General features: G+C 49.7%; 2 protein-coding genes across 5 annotated transcripts in view; both read right to left on the reverse strand.

The window, feature by feature from the left end:
- The window catches only part of DCLK3 (doublecortin like kinase 3), a 70,127-nt gene extending 68,856 nt beyond the window's left edge, over window positions 1-1,271 (reverse strand). The window contains exon 1 of one of the 2 annotated variants that reach the window (XM_016124039.2): window positions 961-1,198. In XM_016124039.2, coding sequence (XP_015979525.2) covers window positions 961-1,036 — 76 coding nt within the window. In that variant the 5' untranslated portion in view covers window positions 1,037-1,198. Of the gene's footprint in view, window positions 1-960 lie in introns of both variants that reach the window. The other variant, XM_016124043.2, reaches the window with a different exon arrangement.
- A 7,078-nt stretch (window positions 1,272-8,349) lies between these two features.
- The window catches only part of TRANK1 (tetratricopeptide repeat and ankyrin repeat containing 1), a 69,699-nt gene continuing 60,111 nt past the window's right edge, over window positions 8,350-17,937 (reverse strand). For all 3 annotated transcript variants that reach the window (XM_036218914.1, XM_016124010.2, XM_036218915.1), the window contains 4 exons: window positions 15,050-15,195; window positions 11,460-14,476; window positions 10,886-10,984; window positions 8,350-9,835 (listed from right to left, as the gene is read on the reverse strand). In XM_036218914.1, coding sequence (XP_036074807.1) covers window positions 9,735-9,835; window positions 10,886-10,984; window positions 11,460-14,476; window positions 15,050-15,195 — 3,363 coding nt within the window. In that variant the 3' untranslated portion in view covers window positions 8,350-9,734. The remainder of the gene's footprint in view (window positions 9,836-10,885; window positions 10,985-11,459; window positions 14,477-15,049; window positions 15,196-17,937) is intronic.

Genomic DNA, 17,937 nt, shown 5'->3' on the forward strand with positions numbered 1-17,937 from the left:
GGAGTGTAGGGCGCAGACACACACAGAGAAATGACTATGTAAGGACACGCAAAGAGGGTCGTCTACAAGTCAGAGAGAGAGGCCTCAGGGACAAAAAACAAATTGCCAACACCTTAATCTTAGATGTCTAGCTTTTAAAACCGTGAGAAATACATTTCTGCTTTTTAAGCCACCCAGCCTGAGGCGAAGAATACACCTGACTATCATTGTGGGGCGATGACCCCAGTCAAGAAGACCTCTCATCCTCTCATCCTCTCGAAGGCCACAGAGACAACCCCCTCCCCACTGCACGGAGAGTCCCTGCCTTTCCCTGCACAACCCGCCCACACACCTACTCCCATCAGTACAAGATTAAAAAAGGACTCGTAGGTCCTTTCAGACAGCAGGCTTCCATTTTCGTTTTTAAAACATCTCCTGTAACAAGGGTAGACAAAACAGTTTTTGTCTCTTGGCAAAGACTCCTTCCCAGATATATCTGAGGATTGTAGTGCACTCGGAATAAACTTCCACGGCTTAATTCCACCTGGACACCCCCGGGCAGCCTGTGCACTTTTTCTCCCTTGAATTCCATGCAAAGCAGCAGCAGAAGGGAAGAGGAATTCAGCCGCCTGCATCTTCTTCCTCCATGCCTCACCCCGCTCCACAAGCACAGATATAGTTCCCTTCTCCAGCAGTGTCCTGCCTACTTCACAAGCTGTGCCCTGGGGGCCCAGGCCACCGTCCCCTCCTCCAGCACAGATAGCCTGACAGCCCAGCATCTGTAGAGTCTACTTCTCTTCCAACAGGATTGCTGCTTCTTTATGACTTTTATTTGAAAGCCCTTGATAGGAGGAAGAGTCGAGTTCTAGGAAAGTATTCAGTGAGGAACCCAGATCACACTGAAAACTCTGAAACCCAACTTGGGTCCTTAAGAGCTAAGTTTTGATGAGCCAAGAGAAGTGATGATCAAAGTCAGCAAACCTGCAGTTGCTTCCGAGGACTCAGATGTTTGGCCTCGGGCACTCCAGGACAGCGGACTGCATCTTCTGCCTTTCATCCATCAGTTCCGACACCTCACGGCCCCAGCAGAAGAGACGGTCTTCCCCCACATCTGACTCGGAAGCTCCAAGTGAAGTTGGAAAAGCTACCAACCTGGTCTGCTCTGTTTCCTCCCCTGCGAAACCTGGACCGTTCCATGAGAGGGACTCGTTCCCTTCCTCGGATGCAGTCCGGCCCTGCATCGTCCCAAGGGTCCGAATCCTGGGCCGACAAGATCAGCGACATGGTGGGAAAGAATCCCTGGCACTGCGTCAACAATCATCGTAGCTCTCACCCCGGAAAACGGAAGTCGGAAGTCAGTGCGCAGTGACAGCACAGGCTTCCGCCTCTTCCCCCTCCGCCAAATTAGCGCCAGCAAGGTCAGCAGTCAAAATGGCAAAAGGACTCCAGGAAATTAGAACCATGTTGACATCTGCTCGGGAGAAAGGGAAGGGAAGGGAAGGGAAGGGAAGGGAAGGGAAGGGGGAAGGGAAGGGGGAAGGGAAGGGGGAAGGGAAGGGGGAAGGGAAGGGGGAAGGGAAGGAGGAAGGGAAGGAAGGAAAGGAAAGGAAAGGAAAGGAGAAAAAAGGAAAAAAAGAAAAGGAAAGGAAAAAAAAACTGAAGGGAGGAGAAAGTTGATAGAGTAGAAGGTTTCTGTATTCTCATGGAAATTTCCACCCTCTCTATCTCTGTAGAGTTTGAGTAAACATAATTGTGTCGGGCCAGTGCTGGAGGGGACAGTCCTGAGAAACAGGGCTGGATGAAGCCTCAGAGCCTTAGTGCCCATCTGTGTGAAGGGTGTGATCATGACATTTCTCTCACGGGTCTTTGTGAGTATTCGCTGGGGTGGTACCTGTATGATCCAATACTGAAGTACTCATTCACTCAATGACAGTTGTTACTATTGTTGTTGCTATTACATCGTCTGAAGCCCCGTGATTAGATGAGTGTGACTTCACAGTTTAGGAAAGAAGCCAGGGAAGGTAGTGGGAGAATAACATCACCTGTGCAACTCAAGGGCAAGAACACTCTCAGGGAGTAAGACAGGTCCAGAGGCAAGACTACTAAGAGCAGGACATACAAGAATCAGGTGATAAAGTTCCAGGTGTAAATGATGGGCAGCCTTGGAAGCTGAGTTTACCTCCTATTTAGAGCTGGTTGCAGATACGCACCAGTTGGATGGGAGTCAGTTAGATGAGAAGCAGAGGACCGAGCTAGAGCTGTGTGGAACCTCGAGGAGTGTCTAGAAGAAGAGCATCCCTTCCAGAATCCTCACCATGGAACACATGCCACTGCCTCTTAATGCCACCTCGTCAACTCCGGAGTAGGTGGAGCACCTTCATCTCTGAGCACCTCGTTGACCAACAATATGGCCTCTTGCACCTCTCTCTTCATTTTGATTGCTAAAAATATCTTTATTATTTTTGGTGACCATAAATATACTTCGAACCATTTGAAAGTCCCCATTTTTCAGAGTACTCAAGGTCATCACCACCAACAACTTGGAATTAAATTTTTATAAATATGGATGGAACCTTAGAACCTCCTCTTTGGCTTGAGTTTTGAGTGAGCAACTTTCCTTTGCCATATTTCCACTCTAGCACCTTTAGATCTTTCTAAAATCTGAACCATATTCACGGCATTCACTTGTGCCCCTGCCAAATACTCGCGTATTCTTTATCCCAGGCACTCTTGAAATGAACATTTATTTGGGCATTTGCAGGAATGTTTCTCTAACACAAATCTTTAAAAGCATGGACATGCCGGTAATATACAGACAATAGAATATTCGGCCTTAAAAAGAAAAAAAATCCTGACAAGTGCTACACCATGGGTGAACCTTGTTCTAAATGAAATATGCCAGTTGCAAAAACACAAATACCATATGGATTTATTTATGTAAGGCACCTAAAGTGGTCAAAGTCATAGAGACAGAAAGTAGAATGGCGGTAGCCAGGGGTTCAGGGGAGGACAAATGTGGATTGTTCAATGGGTACAGAGTTTCAGTGTTTTAAGATAAAAAGTCCCAGAGAGTGGTTGCACAACGACATGAATATACTTAACACCACTGAACTCTATGTGCGAAAAAGGTTAAGAGAGCAAGTTGTATGTTATTTGTATTTCGCCACAATTTAAAATAATACTAATAAACAAAAAAGTGGGAAGGCGAAGTCCAAAGGTGAGTCCACTCTTAAATTTTAATGGACTTGTCCAAGTGCCCTCCGGAAAGGCTGTGCTGGTTTTTTCCCACGGCAGTAAGAGCTCCCTGGCCCCACGGCCTCTCCAACACGGGCACTGTCAACTCTTTTCTCCATCACGATTTAGGAATGGCAACTGGGGACGGAAATGGCAGAAACGGACACTCAGCTTGCAGTGTAACAAACAGGTGTTCATATCCCGGGCCCCTCGAGACCCTTGAGAATGGCCACGAAGTAACTTCCGGTTGTAGATGCAGATCTCTGTGGACGCTGCCTCCGGAAACTGCAAAGTTATTCTCGCTCTCTTCCCCCATCCCACTCCCTAACCTTAAAATGACTCCAAATATCACAGGCTGGCCTACATATTTCTCTGAAACAGCTGTCCTGCAGAAGCACTAAAACTTGGGTTAAATATAGTCTCGGTCTCTAAAAGGAGCTTGGGTCCCTGGGAACAAAGTCCTCTTAGAAATATTGGCCCATCCATAAAGGGCACACAAAAGCTGACCCAGCTTTGTCCCCAGGGCTTGTCATTGCTCCATGACCGCCGCTCCCTGCCCTGGAAACAGATCCCTGCCTGAAACACTTTCACATTCTTAGTCCAACTACAGAAGGGGGATGGCAGGTAAGGAGAGGAATGATATTACAACCAAACTACGAGCTCGTGTCAATATTTCCATTTCATAAATCCCCAAACAGGCTCAAAGACTTTAATGTGTTCGAATTCCCACAACCAGTATAAGAAGCCAAATTTCGGTCTTTATGGCTCACTTCAAAGATACTATGAAGATAGCACTATTTCCCCAGGGCAACCCATCTCCCAAAAACGTCCCACAAGATATTCAGGTCGCTTAACCACGAAGGAGGGTAAGGTGATGTGTCTTAAGCAGAGAACACAGAATTCCGAATAGGGTTAGAATTCTACAGCGCCAGGAGACAGGTTTCTAAACTACGGCCCACCTATAGAACTCCTGGTACCTTGCTAATGGCTTCTTCCTCCCCCTAAGCATGTGGAGAGACATATTTTCCTGGTTGGTTGGGTAGGAGTGAGGATCAGCCATCTACTGTTGTTGGCAGATGTGTTTCTCTGCTGCGGTAAAGAATGCCAGTCTATCAGGTCAAACAGGGAGGCTTCCCATGAACCCACCTGACCTTGCACTCTACATAGGGCCGGAATCTCTGAAGCATATTTAGAGTGACAAGGTCAGGCAAAGCCAGTCTCAATTGCTTCGGAAAGATATTTGTGGCAGAAGGGAGAGCAGTTACCTGTGGCATTGGTTGACCCATCCTCTGGTTCATAAACTTAAGGATGACCCCAGGGACACAGACTCCTGGTAATTAAAAATGGTATTGATCCAGGAACACATTTGGGGCATTCTAGACCCTAGATCAGCCTAGTGGAGAAGACCAGGGAGAAGGAAGTGTGTGTGTGTGTGTGTGTGTGTGTGTGTGTGTGTGTGTGTGTAAGAGAGAGGCAGACAGAGAGACAACCAAGACAGAGAAAGAGATTATAGGCATTGAGAAGATTAAGATGATTATGGGTGGAGAATCTATGAATGCTGGGTTCCTGTCCTTCAAGGACCCTGAAGGAGATAGAAACGATCAAGAAAAGAGGCATGATGCTGTGGTGTTAGCTAATGCCGTGCCCCAAATCCACGAAAAGTATGTATCCACAGCCCCCTCCAGATCACATTTTAGTACTCAGGAGACTCCCTGCCCCACCACTCGAATACCCTGAGCCTCTTCCCTACTGATATGCTGGCACAAGGGGTGGCCAAGGGTGACTATTTGGGGAGTGCAGATATATAATGAGCTTGTGTTTGTGGCTGCAATGTCCACCCACACACAAAGGGCTCTTCCTGGTGCGGGGTGAGGCAAAGGGTGGGAAGAGAATGGATAAGGGGAGAGGTCTTTTGCGTTTACAGCCCAGACCCCACAAAAGTTAGGGGCAGACCGGCCCTTATGTGATAGCCAGCAGTGCTGGCTGCCAATGTCCCATGCAAGCCAGGCCCCAGGAGCTGAGTGGAGAGAATCCTACAAATTGGTCAGTGTAACTCCTGCAGGTTGCCCTGGCAAACAAATCTCAGCTTCTGGCAAAGCCCAGCATGGCCCCAGATGTCAGGGGCTAGAGAGAAAGTGGCTAAGATGACAAATGCTTGATACTTGGGATGAGTTCTAGGCTCCCTCATGATACTAGGGCACTAGATATTAAGGTACTAGAATCCCGACCAGGCTAGGGAAACAGGTGGCTTAAGCCCTTTGCTTTCAATGCAGACTGTGTAACAACACAGGCTCCCAGAAGTTTAGCTCACCGACTTCAACCAAAACCCTCACTTCACACATATACAAATTAGCAATATCTTGGAGTGTGGTGGTAGTATTTAGAGATCACAGATGCAACGTGCCTAATAGTACCTGACACATACATAGTAGGCTCTTGTTTTCGTTATCTATTTCTGTGTAACAAACCTCCCCAAAACTTAGTAGCTTAAAGCAATAATGTTTTATTCACTGTCGTGATTCCTGAGGGTCAGAAATTTGGGCTCCCCAGCTCTCAGCCGGTGGTGAATCTTCATGTGGTATCAGCGAGGGCCACTGGCCCGGACTCATTGAGGAGGCACCTGGGTTGAACATCCAAGAAAGCTCCACCCACATGGCTTCTGAGTGTGGCCTCTCCACCTGGCTAGCTTGGGCTACTTCACAGCATGGTGGCCTCAGGGTAGTCAAATTCTTACAGGGCAGCTGGTTTCCCCTGAACAAAAGTAGAAGCCGCCAGACCCCCGAAAGGCCAGAGCCGGAATCAGACAGTGGCGCTTCTGCTGCGATCTGTTGGCCAAAGCGCATCGTGAGGGGAGGGGGAAACGAACTCTACCTATGGACCAGTGGAGTGGACTTGAGGCTCTCGCCATTCGGAAGCGAAACAGGGGCTAGAGGACGCCATGACCAATGGGGACCAGCGCTCACCCTCGCGGCAATGCAATGGGGAGATGGGTCAACACCAAGGGGAAGACGGCTCCGTAGTTCATCTACAGAGGCTGGACCAGATGCCCCAGGGCTCCCAGACTGGCCAGGCCCAGCTGGGGAGGAGGAAAGGCGCCCGGCTCCTCAGACGGGGAGTGTGCCAATGGTAGCCACGATGATCGGGAGAGAGAGGGCACCCTTATTTCACTGACCGAATTGGCCTCCTAAGGCTTAAGAGACCCCAGTGAAGCAGAGGGTCCCCCAATCATGACTTGGGTTGAGTTTCCTACTACAGCAGGACCAGAGTAGGATTTGAATTAAATACAATGTGACCTTTCTTGTACAACTGAGATTCACGTGTATTACACTATCGTTAGACCATTAAATCCCAGGATTTTCAAAGCTATACTAAAATTAGATGGACACGTAGGGAACTCATATTCAATGCCATTAACCTGTAAGAAGAATGAAACACCTCATATGTATATTGGGTAAAACCTGGAAGTTGCTTTGTTGGGATTTCAACATTGGGAAAGACAACCTTGGTCATCTTCCTGGGCCACAGGTTTGACCCTCCATCCAGGCCTGGAGAGCCCTTCCTGTGAGCTCCAGAGGGTAGAGTACAAGCTTTGTCCATCTGCTGGCCTCATCCCTCTCCCATCCCCCAGAGCCATGCACCTGCCCCCCCCCACCACCCACCAGCAGCACTGGACCAACCCTGTGGGAGGTGCTGGAAGAGCCCACTCCATGGCACTAGAGAAATTAACCGCTGATGCACTGGCCAGCGCGAGTGATGGCCACCACCTATGAGCTCTGACATTGAGAGCAGGTGTAGCATAAGCCGTAAGTTACACAGAGCTCCGTGAGCTGCAAGGGACCACTCCAGGGAAACCGAGGCAGGCTGGCTAGGAAAAGGTGAACACAGTATCTCCAGCCCTAGGTGTGGAGGCAGGGGAGCAGGGATGGGATTCCTATGGATGAACTACAGTATTCAGGGGGACGATCGAGGGCACTAAGGAGAAAGTAAAGCTGACAGTTTCGGGGGGCAGTGCTGTGTTGTGCTACCCACTGGGAATGACTAGGGTGGCTACTCCGTCCAGTCCTGGGGGGGGGCGGTCAGAGGTCAGGCTGCGCCAGGTGGGTGACAGGAGAACACAAGTCAGTTTCCTTGCCAGGCACCCCACTTTCCTATAGGTACCAAAAAGCAGGTGAGAAGTCGAAGCGTCGATGCCGCATGCCGGTCAGTGCACCCTATGCACTGATGCTGGGCAGGGGTGATGGGGTCAACCCTGCTAGCATCCGAGGTTGACTTCGGTGTGTGAGTCCTCAGCAGAAAGAGCGCTGGCTGGCATCGGAACACCTGGGTCCAGGTCTCAGCTCTGCCCCAGACTGGCCCTGCAGCCCAGAGGAAGAAACAGCATCGGCACCTCAGTTTCCCCACCAGCAAGTCCGTAAGGTATTGAGGTACCAGTATGGAGCTGGGGGATGCTGTTATCTCCCACATCAATGTCCTTTCTTCCTTCCGAACTCATGGCAACAGCCTATGGAACCACCGTGCATCAGGGCAGGAAGAAACGTTAGACAATTCGGTTTCCCAAAAGGGGAAACTGAGGCCCAGCTGGGTTATGTAAATGCTGCCACCACCCCCATGCGATCCATATTTCTATCGCTTCTATTTTTCCGTGTCTCCATCTCTCTCCTGCACCGGGTCATGACAGTCCAAGGGCAGTGCCATATTTAGGCACTCAGGGTGTGCCAAATAGCTCTGACCTACCCCTGGTTACGGGGCAGGACAAGGATTTGACTCCAGGTCTCCTGCCTCCCAGGGCAATGTCCTTGTTATCGGGCAGCCCTGACAAAACTGTGTAAGGTCCGCACCCTGCATGCTCAGGAGCATCCAAATGCGAAAGCATGTGCACAGGCGGGCCCTCCAGAGACACGGCAACCAGGTGTGTGTCCTGGGCTGCGCTTTATTCCTCTGCCCTGGGATGTTCCAGAAGGCGCAGCGAGCTTCTGCCCTGGTCAGCATCAACGAGCTGACCAGAAAGACCTAGTCCCAAGATTTACCCCCTTCCTCTCTGAGTAGAGACTAGAAATAAACAAGTGGACAGCATGTAAGAGAAATGATTTAACTTTATAAAAATGTGTAATACAGCGAGATTTAATTGATTTTTTTTCCTTTTTTTTTTTTTTTTTCCTGGCAAGTGAACTTTATAAAAAATACCCGGAATAAAAATTAGAAACATACCTAATAAAAATCAGAAACCTAAACATTTCAAGGAAATAGAATCATTTAGAGAGGCGATGAAGAGAAAACAATGAGCAGCAAAAGCAGCAGCAACCTCGGCAGAAAGCTGGTTCTATTGCGATGTAAAGCAATGAAAGATCAAGGTGAACCTGACCTTTCCCATCAGGCTGAACTTTAGGGCTGGGGAAGGGGTGGGCAGTAATCATGAGAGAAGCATGAAGGCTACAGAATGGGACCGTGCTCATGGCCGCTGGCCCAGGGTGGTGGGGGGTGGGGGTGGGAAGCAATGACCTCCTGCAAGCAGCCCCACACCCCACCCCTCCGCTACAGGGCCTGCCGCCCATGGGCAGTGATTCACAGCCATATCCCTATGGATTGGCACTCATTAAGTCTGGCTTCCTCTGCTGGCTCCTTGGCCCTAACCTGCATCTCTGCAGGTCACTGTCCTACCGTGGTGAGCTTGGTGGGAGAAAGCTCCTCAGAATGACAAACTCGCCAGGGAGAACCAAGAAAACTAGACATACCAGGCTACATACAAAACACTTTCTGAAATTTCTGCACCATAGATAAGGCAGAGTTCGAACCATCTTGGAGAGCAGACCAGGGAGCCAAGCTTTTCCTTCTAGGGAGAAGGTCCAAAGTCCTCTGGGGGAGTTCTTGACTAAATTCCGAGGTAGTCTAATATAACTCGTATAGGTAGCTGAGGATGGGGGGAAAAGGGCAGAAAGTCGCCACAGAGAATAAAGGCTGACATATATAACGGACCGAATTACGCTACAAAGAGGCTCAGAGGTGACCAGAGTGGGGCCTGGGGTCAGGGGTGGCCGGAAGTGGGGCGCACACACGCCCTGGGCACATGTAGCTCTTGGACTATTCGATGCTGCAGCCATGTGAAAGGATGTGAAAGTAGACAGGGGAATCCGTGGGGGGATTTCCTGGCCCAGGGCACCTGAGATGAGGGGTGTCCCTCCTACTGACTCACGTCATGATGGTGACGAGCCGGGGAACGTGCGGGCTTTGGGGTGAGGGGTCCCAAGGCCCCCTTCGGCGATGACTCCTCCCACCTAACATGTTTTAGAGGAACTAACACTGTGAGGCTCTAACTGGGAAAGCAGGAGCGGTCCCTGCTCTGCGGGAAGCAGTCGGACCCTGCACCTCCACTGAAAGAGAATTGACGGGAACGATGAGCAAAGCGGCGGCCGGCCAGACCCCCCCGACTTCTTAAAGCTAGTTTGCGTTCTTTTTCCTCTTCTGCCCCAGCATGCAGAATTCTAAGTCAGGATGGAATGTTCTGGGCGGTGGCTGTGCAGACCCTAGAATTTCCTCTGCTTTCTGCGTTTCTGCCAATGCCTTCGAGGGCGGAGCTCAACAAAGTCTTCAGCTTCGTTCTCGTAATTATCTTCCTGACCAATGCCTATTTAAAAAGAAAAAAAAAAGAAGGAAAAAAGAAGCAAAGTGCAGAATGATTTTTCTCACTGTACTGCAAAATATAATCAACCAGCAAAATTTAATGTCTCTGTCATTTTTTTTTTTTTTTTTTAATTAAAGGGGCTTTTCCACTAGGGTGCCAGCAAGAGACAATTTTGCTTTGAGTCCTGACGTTGCTCGCCAGGGTGAGCCGAAGCCCAAAGCAAACATGCTTCTCTAGCATTACTTCCCTTACAGACTGGCTCCTCTGGCCTGATTTTAAAGGCCCTTTAAATGAAAGAGATCAAAGAAAACCTAAACCCAAGGGCAGACTTGGGTTGCTAATACGTTATCTTCCTTTTGAAATAATCACAAAAATCACAGATCCAGCACAAACTATAGTCTAAAGGGTTTTTGTTGTTGTTGTTGTCATTGTTGTTATTGACAGAGATATTTGTGCCAAGTCCCCTCAAGTTTTCCGCAGCACCGGGGCCTGGATTTTCCAGTAGCATCTGGATTAAAAGGACTCACAGCAGGGCATTCTGGGGCCGGTGAAAATTCAGGTGAGAAGAAATGAGGTGGGGCCAAGAGGGGCAGCCGTTGGAATGAGCAAGAGAGAAGACTTTCCCGATCAAAGAGAACTTGGCAAGATAATTCTGTCAGGAGAGAAACCTGACTCACTCTCGGCAAGCTCTGTAGGAAAATGCGTGCAAGTTGTCCCAAGGATTTTGTTTGTTTTGTATGCCCAAGCCCAGAACAGTGCTGATACATACTAAACACTCAGTAAGTGTTCGTTAACTTACACGAATGGTTGGCACAAGCAAGATACTTATCAAGAGATGGCTTTGTGATACTTTGTGTATCCTTGGGAGTCACTGTTTTAAACCTGAGTAGTGACTGAAAGTGATTGATCATAGCGCTGGAATGGCAAAAGAGGTTTTTTGAAAAAGTGACTCAGATACTATGTTGCTAAAATTTGACTCAGCGAAAAAGATGTTTCTAGACAGATCAAGAACCAACAGACCCAGAGCACTGTCCGGGATAGAGGGCTCCTCACCTTCCTCCTTTAAGGAGACTTCTGTTTTCATCAGCCACTTCTGTGCATTCTCGACTGACAGGGTCAGAGTGTCGACAAGCCGAGTCATCACCTCTTCCGCTGTGGGAACCAAAGAACAAGGTCTTTGAGTGAAGCAGTCACTGTAGGGACTCGAACACCCAGTGCTAGAGCCAAAGCCCCCACCCTCCAAGAGCTTGTCTCTGTCCTCCCCCCACGGAGAGCAAAAGCCTAAGGACTCGCAGCTACCTTCCGCCACCAGAAGCAGAGTCCTCGAGACTTTAAACATCCTCCCTAAATCTTTTCCATAGAATTAGCTAGTGAGCCCTTGTATTGTCTGTAATGCCAGGGGAAACCGTCCTGGCCCAAGATAATCAAGAAGTTTTCCCTGCAGAAAGGTGGTCTAAACCATGGGATTTTGCTCTAATTTGAGAACACGGTCCTGACTTGTATTTCTGCAGATGCCGTGTTCCATCTTCCTCTGGTCAGACATCACCACAAAGGGTTTGACTCTGAGGTGTGTTCTCGAAGCCCAGGGCCAACACCATCTGGGCCCCCACTCCCGAGGGCCCCTTACCTCTAGCCCAGGCCTTCCGCCCGTAGAGGTCCTCCACCATATCTGAAACCTTCTTGATGTTCTCCTGGATCTTCCTCTGATGCATGTGGCTCTGCTCTTTGGAGCCCGGGTAGTTGTGGATCTGTGTCCTCTGCTTGATATCCTGCACCACCCGCATGCCTTCGTCAATGGCCTGGACCACCTTCTCATCGAAAAATTCGGAGTATTTCTCGTAGGCCATTTGCTGCCTCTTGTGGCTTTCTAGGTGGATGTGCTGCTCGTAAGACTCGCTATTCTTCTCCCTATCTTCCTTGTCATCCAGCTCAGCCCCAGGCAAGGCAACCGCCTCTGAAGTGTCTCCCTCAAAGTCTTTACTGGGGCAGAAATAGCTCTTGGGACCTTGAGTGAATTTCACCCCACACAGGTCGCACTGGGTCCTGTCAATGTCAGCCCTTTTGAAGTTCCCAGTCCTGGGCTCCCTGGTCTCTTCCCTGATGAGTGCCGTCTGGGGACTCGCCCTTCTCCTCCAGCTGATGCACAGGGACACCACCAGGCACACTATCCTCAACTTCCGCCGGATGGAATCCTTCCGCTGCTTCTGGGAAAGGATGGTGACGAGGTCGTCTCGGTCTTCTAGTGCCAGCTCCTCCGTCTCGTCCTGATTGAACTCATACTCTAGTTCACCAGGGTGGCCCATGGGGTTTGCACAGAGCAGGCGGTTCAGTTTGGCCTCCTCGTAGTAGAGACCGTGGACGCTGTCCCACCGCCAGGAGCAGTCCATCAGGTATTCTTCATCCCGCTCCGAGAGCAGGTCCTGCAGAGCCTCGGCCACAGACTTCACGCTGGCCTCCATCACCAGCCGCTTCACCACTTTCTGGAGCCTCTCGGGAACCTGGTCCGGGTGGTCCATGCTCATCAGCTGCAGCCTCGATTCGATCTCCTGGAAGTGGCGGCACATAAGAGCTTTGCAGAATGGCTGCAGAACCTCCTCAGCATTCACCAGCATCACCAAGCACAGCACCAGGGTCCGCTCTGCCTCACCGGAGACCACATAGTCTATGTCGCTGAAGGCATCGAGCAACACATTGAAGTCCACATTCTCGTAGCCACAGAGCACCTTGAAGAGGTAGGAGAGGTGGAACCGGAAATTCCGAACGGCTCTTGCCACATCTTTAGGTTTGTATTCCTGAATGATGGAGAACACATTCCCGAGCTCCTTGTCCTTCTTGCTGAACAGAAACTCCCAGTAGTGAAAAAGCGCAATGTAGCTCTTGGGGAGGCGCAGGATGGCGTTCTTCCAGAGGCGGGCCAGGACCGCCCCGCAGTGGATGAACTGGAATTCCAACAGGGCCACTGTGTTACCAATGCTGGGGATGAGCGGTTCTGTGCACTTCTTGACAAGGACGTTCATGAAACGGAAAAAGAGCCTCTTGCAGTTTTCGGGGTTCCTGTGCATGTAGAGCTGGTCGATGCAGTTCTCCAGCAGCCGGATGAAGCACAGGTGCGTCTTCGCGGGACTCCCATCATCCTTGTTGGGCGCCAGCATGCCGAATTTCCCTTCTACTCCTTTCATCCTGCTGCCTCTCCCCTTGCCTCTTTCCGCTTTTTCAGACTCTAGGGCTTGGAGTTCCCTGTGGTAGCTGTCTTCTTCCTGGTGGAGCAGCTTTTCAAACTCCTCTGGGTAGTGGGAAGAGAGAAGAAAAGCCTGCATGGCGCTCAGCCACAGGTCCGTAGATTCCCGGCGGCCTCGCGCCCCTTCGTTTCGAAACAGAAAATGGATGTACTCTTTCAGAGCAAACCTGTAAGACTTGGATTTGTAACGTGGTTTGAGGATTTCTCTGCATGCCACGGGGTTTTCTGACAACACTCTCTGATGAAAATGCTTAGGGAAGAGGACATTCAGGAAGGATCTGCAATGGCGATACGTATCCGTGGACAAAATGTGATCAATTCTTTCACATTCTTCAGCTAAGATTTTAGGGAATACTTTTTTGGCTTCCAAAAGCAAGCCATTGATGGCCACCAGGTGCATTTTTGACTGAACCAAACTCTTGGCCTCGCAGCGCCGCAAAGGCCTATGGAAATCTTCACAGCTTTCATCCTTACATTTTAAGCCAATGATGAACTTCGTGCAGACGCTCGGGTAGCTCTTCCCAAGCAGGCTCTGTGTGATCTGACACAGCCTGTTCAAGAGGTGTTTGTACAAGGGTAACTTCACTTGGTCAGCCATTATCAAGGAACGGTCTTTTTTCTTCTCTCTCAAGTTCAAATCCGGGTCAAAAAGTATTCTTATGGGTCCAGGGTCGTTCTGGGCTATCTGACAATACTTGGCATCCACCTGAGAAATCCCAAAAAACTCAAAGCAAGACTTGACCATTTCCTTCTCAGCATTGTTGGTCACTTTTTTGAGGGCCCTGACCAGACTGAGCAGGACTTCCAAGCCCCCTGGAGCCAGGGCCAGAACCTTCTCAGGGTCAGCCTCACACTGGCTGGTGATTTCATAGAGCGCTTCCACCATTCCGGCCGAGTGGTTGAGCTTGGCAAAACTGAAGAAGGCATCCTTGAGCTTCTGAAAGTCTTTCAGGATTACCCCCAGCAGGAACTGGGCCTCAGCAATGCCAGACAGCTGCCTGGTTTCTTTGCAGAGATCGAGGGCTTCTCTCAGAATGGCCTCGGTATGTTCCGCATCCAAATTCCTGGCCACGTTGAGGCGAGCCGCCCCCAGCAGACACGAGGCCTGGAAGGCCTTGTCAGCCGTGAGCTTGGCGGCCCCCAAGAGGCAGCCATGTTGCTTCATCAGCAAGGCAGCCTCTTCTCTCCGACCTTCCCTCTTCAGCAGGTCTGCAGCTTCTCTTAGCCGTTTCCGAGACTTCAGGAACACCAGCTGGTCATCTATGTCTAGCTTCGAGAGAACAGTCATCATCTTCTCGATCTCATTTGCACTCAGGTGCTTTGCTGCAGCTTCCAAGTAAAACTGACTGGCAGAGTAGGAGAGCTTGGATATGGGAAGGGTCTTGGCTTTCAGCATTTCTTCATATCTGCAATGACAGATGACACTAGTGATAACTCATTATCGTCTAATCAATAGAAAATTTCTTCCAAAATACAGCACAGAGCAGCTGGGTCATATATGAAACATACGTGTCCTACAACTGAAGGTATGTGTACATTCGTAGCATTCACATACGTATAACTGCGTGGTTAAACATCTGCCAGTAGATGGCGATGAAGCAAATTCCTGACTGCCCACTAGTGCTCTTGCCTTTATCCAGCCATAACACACATCAGCGAAATGGCCAACTCAGCAAGCAAAGGTGAGAGCATAGAACTATCACGAAGCACAACATTGCTGTGCAAGTTATACACACACTCGTAACACGCTCCTCATCTTCTGTAGCCCCGTCTCCTCGCGACACTGTGTCAAAGCTTATAAACAGAGTGGAGAACACCCAGTCCTGCTCTCAAGTCGATTTTGACCCAGCACCGAGAACACTGCTCAGCAGAAGGGGGCCCAGGATCAAGCCGCTGCAGCAGAGCGGAAGGCCACCTCCCAGGGCAGGCTGCACCCAGAGAGTAGAGGGGAGGGGAAGGGAGAGGATAAAACCACCTACTTTTCCACCGCGACAGCCGCTTCTTCATAAAGCTCCTCTTGACAGTATATTTTGAGTGCTAGATCAAATTCCTGAATCTGCTCAAAGCATCTGAGAGCATCTTGGTAGCGCTGGCTTCGCTTATAGAAATAGGCGGCATCTTTAATCTAGGACAGAGTAAAATTTCCCTCATAGAGTACTCAAACATAAATTTCTATCTTAAAAATTAACCAACACCTTAAATAATAAAGGAGATAGTCAAATGTCTTGTTATTTGTTAGAATCCAGTGAAAAACACTAAAACGTAGGTAATATTAGGACAACTAATTCTTCATAGGGAAAAAAATAAAGTTAAATCCCGACATCACATCACACAGCATATACAAATTTAAGTTCCAGATGGGTTAGAGATCTAAATGTGGAAGTTACTAGAGGAAAATGTATGTGACTATCTTGTGACCTTCAGGTAAAGGAGGCCTTTAACAAAACCCCAAACACACAAACTTCAGGAGAGAAATTGCTAGATTTGATTATGTCAAAACTGTTCAATAAAGGACATGTGAAATATAGTTAAAAGAAGACAAACATTAACGTCTCGGTCAGCACTGTCCAATAGACCTTTCTGTGAAGACAAAAATGTCCTATATCTGTGCTATCCAATACGGCAGCCACTAGCCACGTGTGAATAATGAGCACATGAAATGTGGGTAAACGCAACATAGGAACTGAATTTTTCATTTCTTTTTAATTTTAATTTCTTTTAATTTTAATTGCCACAGGTAGCTAGCGGCTACTGTACTTGGCTGGGCGGGTGTAGAACATAAAATGGATTCCAGCGACCACACACACACACACACACACACACACAGACACACACACCCCATTTGAAAACACAACAGAAAACTAGGCAAAGGATATAAACAGGCAGTTCACAGTGGGGGAAACTTGAATGACCGACAAATGAAGATGCTCACCTTCACTAATAATCAGAGAACTGCAAACCAAAATTACAGCGAGATGAATCCAACAGGTTTGAAAGAATTGGAAAATCGGGACCCACCAAACAAGGTCAAGAATGTGGGGAGCCTGCAAAGCCTCGGGCACAGAGTGGGCCTGGGAGACCAAGTGGCTTTTACTTTCACTTAGTAAAATTAAGCATGTGCACACCCCGGGGCCAGCAAGCCCACTTCCGGCCCTGCACCCCCTGGTCCCAGACAGAACTGGAAGGAGACGCACTGTGCTGCCGTCCAGTGGGTGGCAGCCAGGAGTGGGCGGCGACTTGGTGGTCCACTACGAGGAAAACGAGGAAAACGGGTAGGTCGAACGCGGTGGACGCCCTCTGCGGAACACCGTCGGTGGTCCCAGACCTGGCCCGACCGACACACTACGGCGGGGGGAGGGAGAAGTGAAAAACACAACGCGATGCTATTAAGATAAGCTTGAAAGATATACGTACAGAAAACGCTACTACTTATTCTTCCGCCATGCATGCACAGGGGAACGTACGTTAAAATGCATTGGGATGCATTCTAATGCCAGTGAGAAGAGCATGGGGGAATGGAGACTGGCTTTGAAGAGAAAGAGGATGAACGAAATGAAACGCAATGGGCGTGGCCTGGGGCCCACCAACGGCGGGCGTGCCGTGAACAGGAGCGCATGTTCCACTCCTCTCCCTCCCACACTTCCCGCCCGGCCCATCAGCTAAGCCTGTCTGTCGGGCTCTCCCAGCACGTCCCAGACGCCAGCCCTTCCCACCTCCTCCACCGCCAGGTGGCAACCCAAGACACACGTCCCAGCCTGAGCTACCGCCAGACTCTCCTAACTGACCCTTCCGCTTCTGTTCTTGCTCCCTACTGACCTCTCCACAGAGCATCCAAATAGTGAGCTTCATGTCACTTCTCGACCGGCTCCTCGCCACCCTTGAACGACATCCGGTCACCACCCTGGACTGCGAGGCTTCGTTCCTGCCACCCTCCCTTGCTCATTTTGCCATTTCTACCCAGCTTTGGTCTGCCCTGGCTAAATGGCTTCCTTGCTGTTCTTCAAAAACTCTCCCCCATGCTCTCACTTTGTGTCCCGGATAAAAGGTGCTGCAGAGGCTTCTGCCCGCGGGGATCCGTGGCCCGCCCTGCTCTCCGATAACTGTTCTCGTAATCTCTGCTCAAAGTGAGCTCCCTGATCAACCCCTGTCTAAAACAGCACCACCTGACACCCTCTCGCTTCTCACCTAGCCCTCATCGCCACTGATATCTTACATACTACTGGCTTATCTGTCATCTCTCTCTCTCTCTCGCCCTAGAAAGGGAAGCTCTGCAGAGGCGGAGGCCCTTGCTTTGTTGCCTGCTGGTCACGGAGCCCCCACAGTGCCTGGCACACAGGAAGGGGTCCATGTATTTGTTGAATATTTAACAATATTCAATTCTATTTGCTGCACCTGAGATCCAAAGAGAAAACATGAAACAAAACCAAATACATATGCCCAGCCCTCGAATAAATCTTAGCTGGGTTTTATTGAAGGAGACAAGCTACATGAGGGGCCAAATTATACACAAGACTGAGGTGTGAGGTTCTTCTATGTCCAGAGACCTCACAGACTGCGGAGCTCCCAGACCCATCTTGTCACATCAACGAAGCCCCAAACCAGTACATTTAACCACCCTGTCTCCTTTCCTTTCCTTGACAATGCTGATTATTCAGAAGAAAATTCCCCCAGGGTTACTGAAGGCCCTATTAGATGCCATGTATGTGCCCAATTAGAGAGACAAGAGGGGGTGGCTCTAAAAGGCAGCTCCCTGCTCCACAAGGAGGTCCCCACTGCCACCCAGGGCAAGGACCTTGAGAGGTTTCCAGGGATGCCAACATTGCTCTCTGGAGAGAGGCAGGAAGCAGGCCAGGCAGAGGAATCCCTG

Source organism: Rousettus aegyptiacus, unplaced genomic scaffold (assembly GCF_014176215.1).
Source record: "Rousettus aegyptiacus isolate mRouAeg1 unplaced genomic scaffold, mRouAeg1.p scaffold_m13_p_4, whole genome shotgun sequence".
Lineage (NCBI taxonomy): Eukaryota > Metazoa > Chordata > Mammalia > Chiroptera > Pteropodidae > Rousettus > Rousettus aegyptiacus.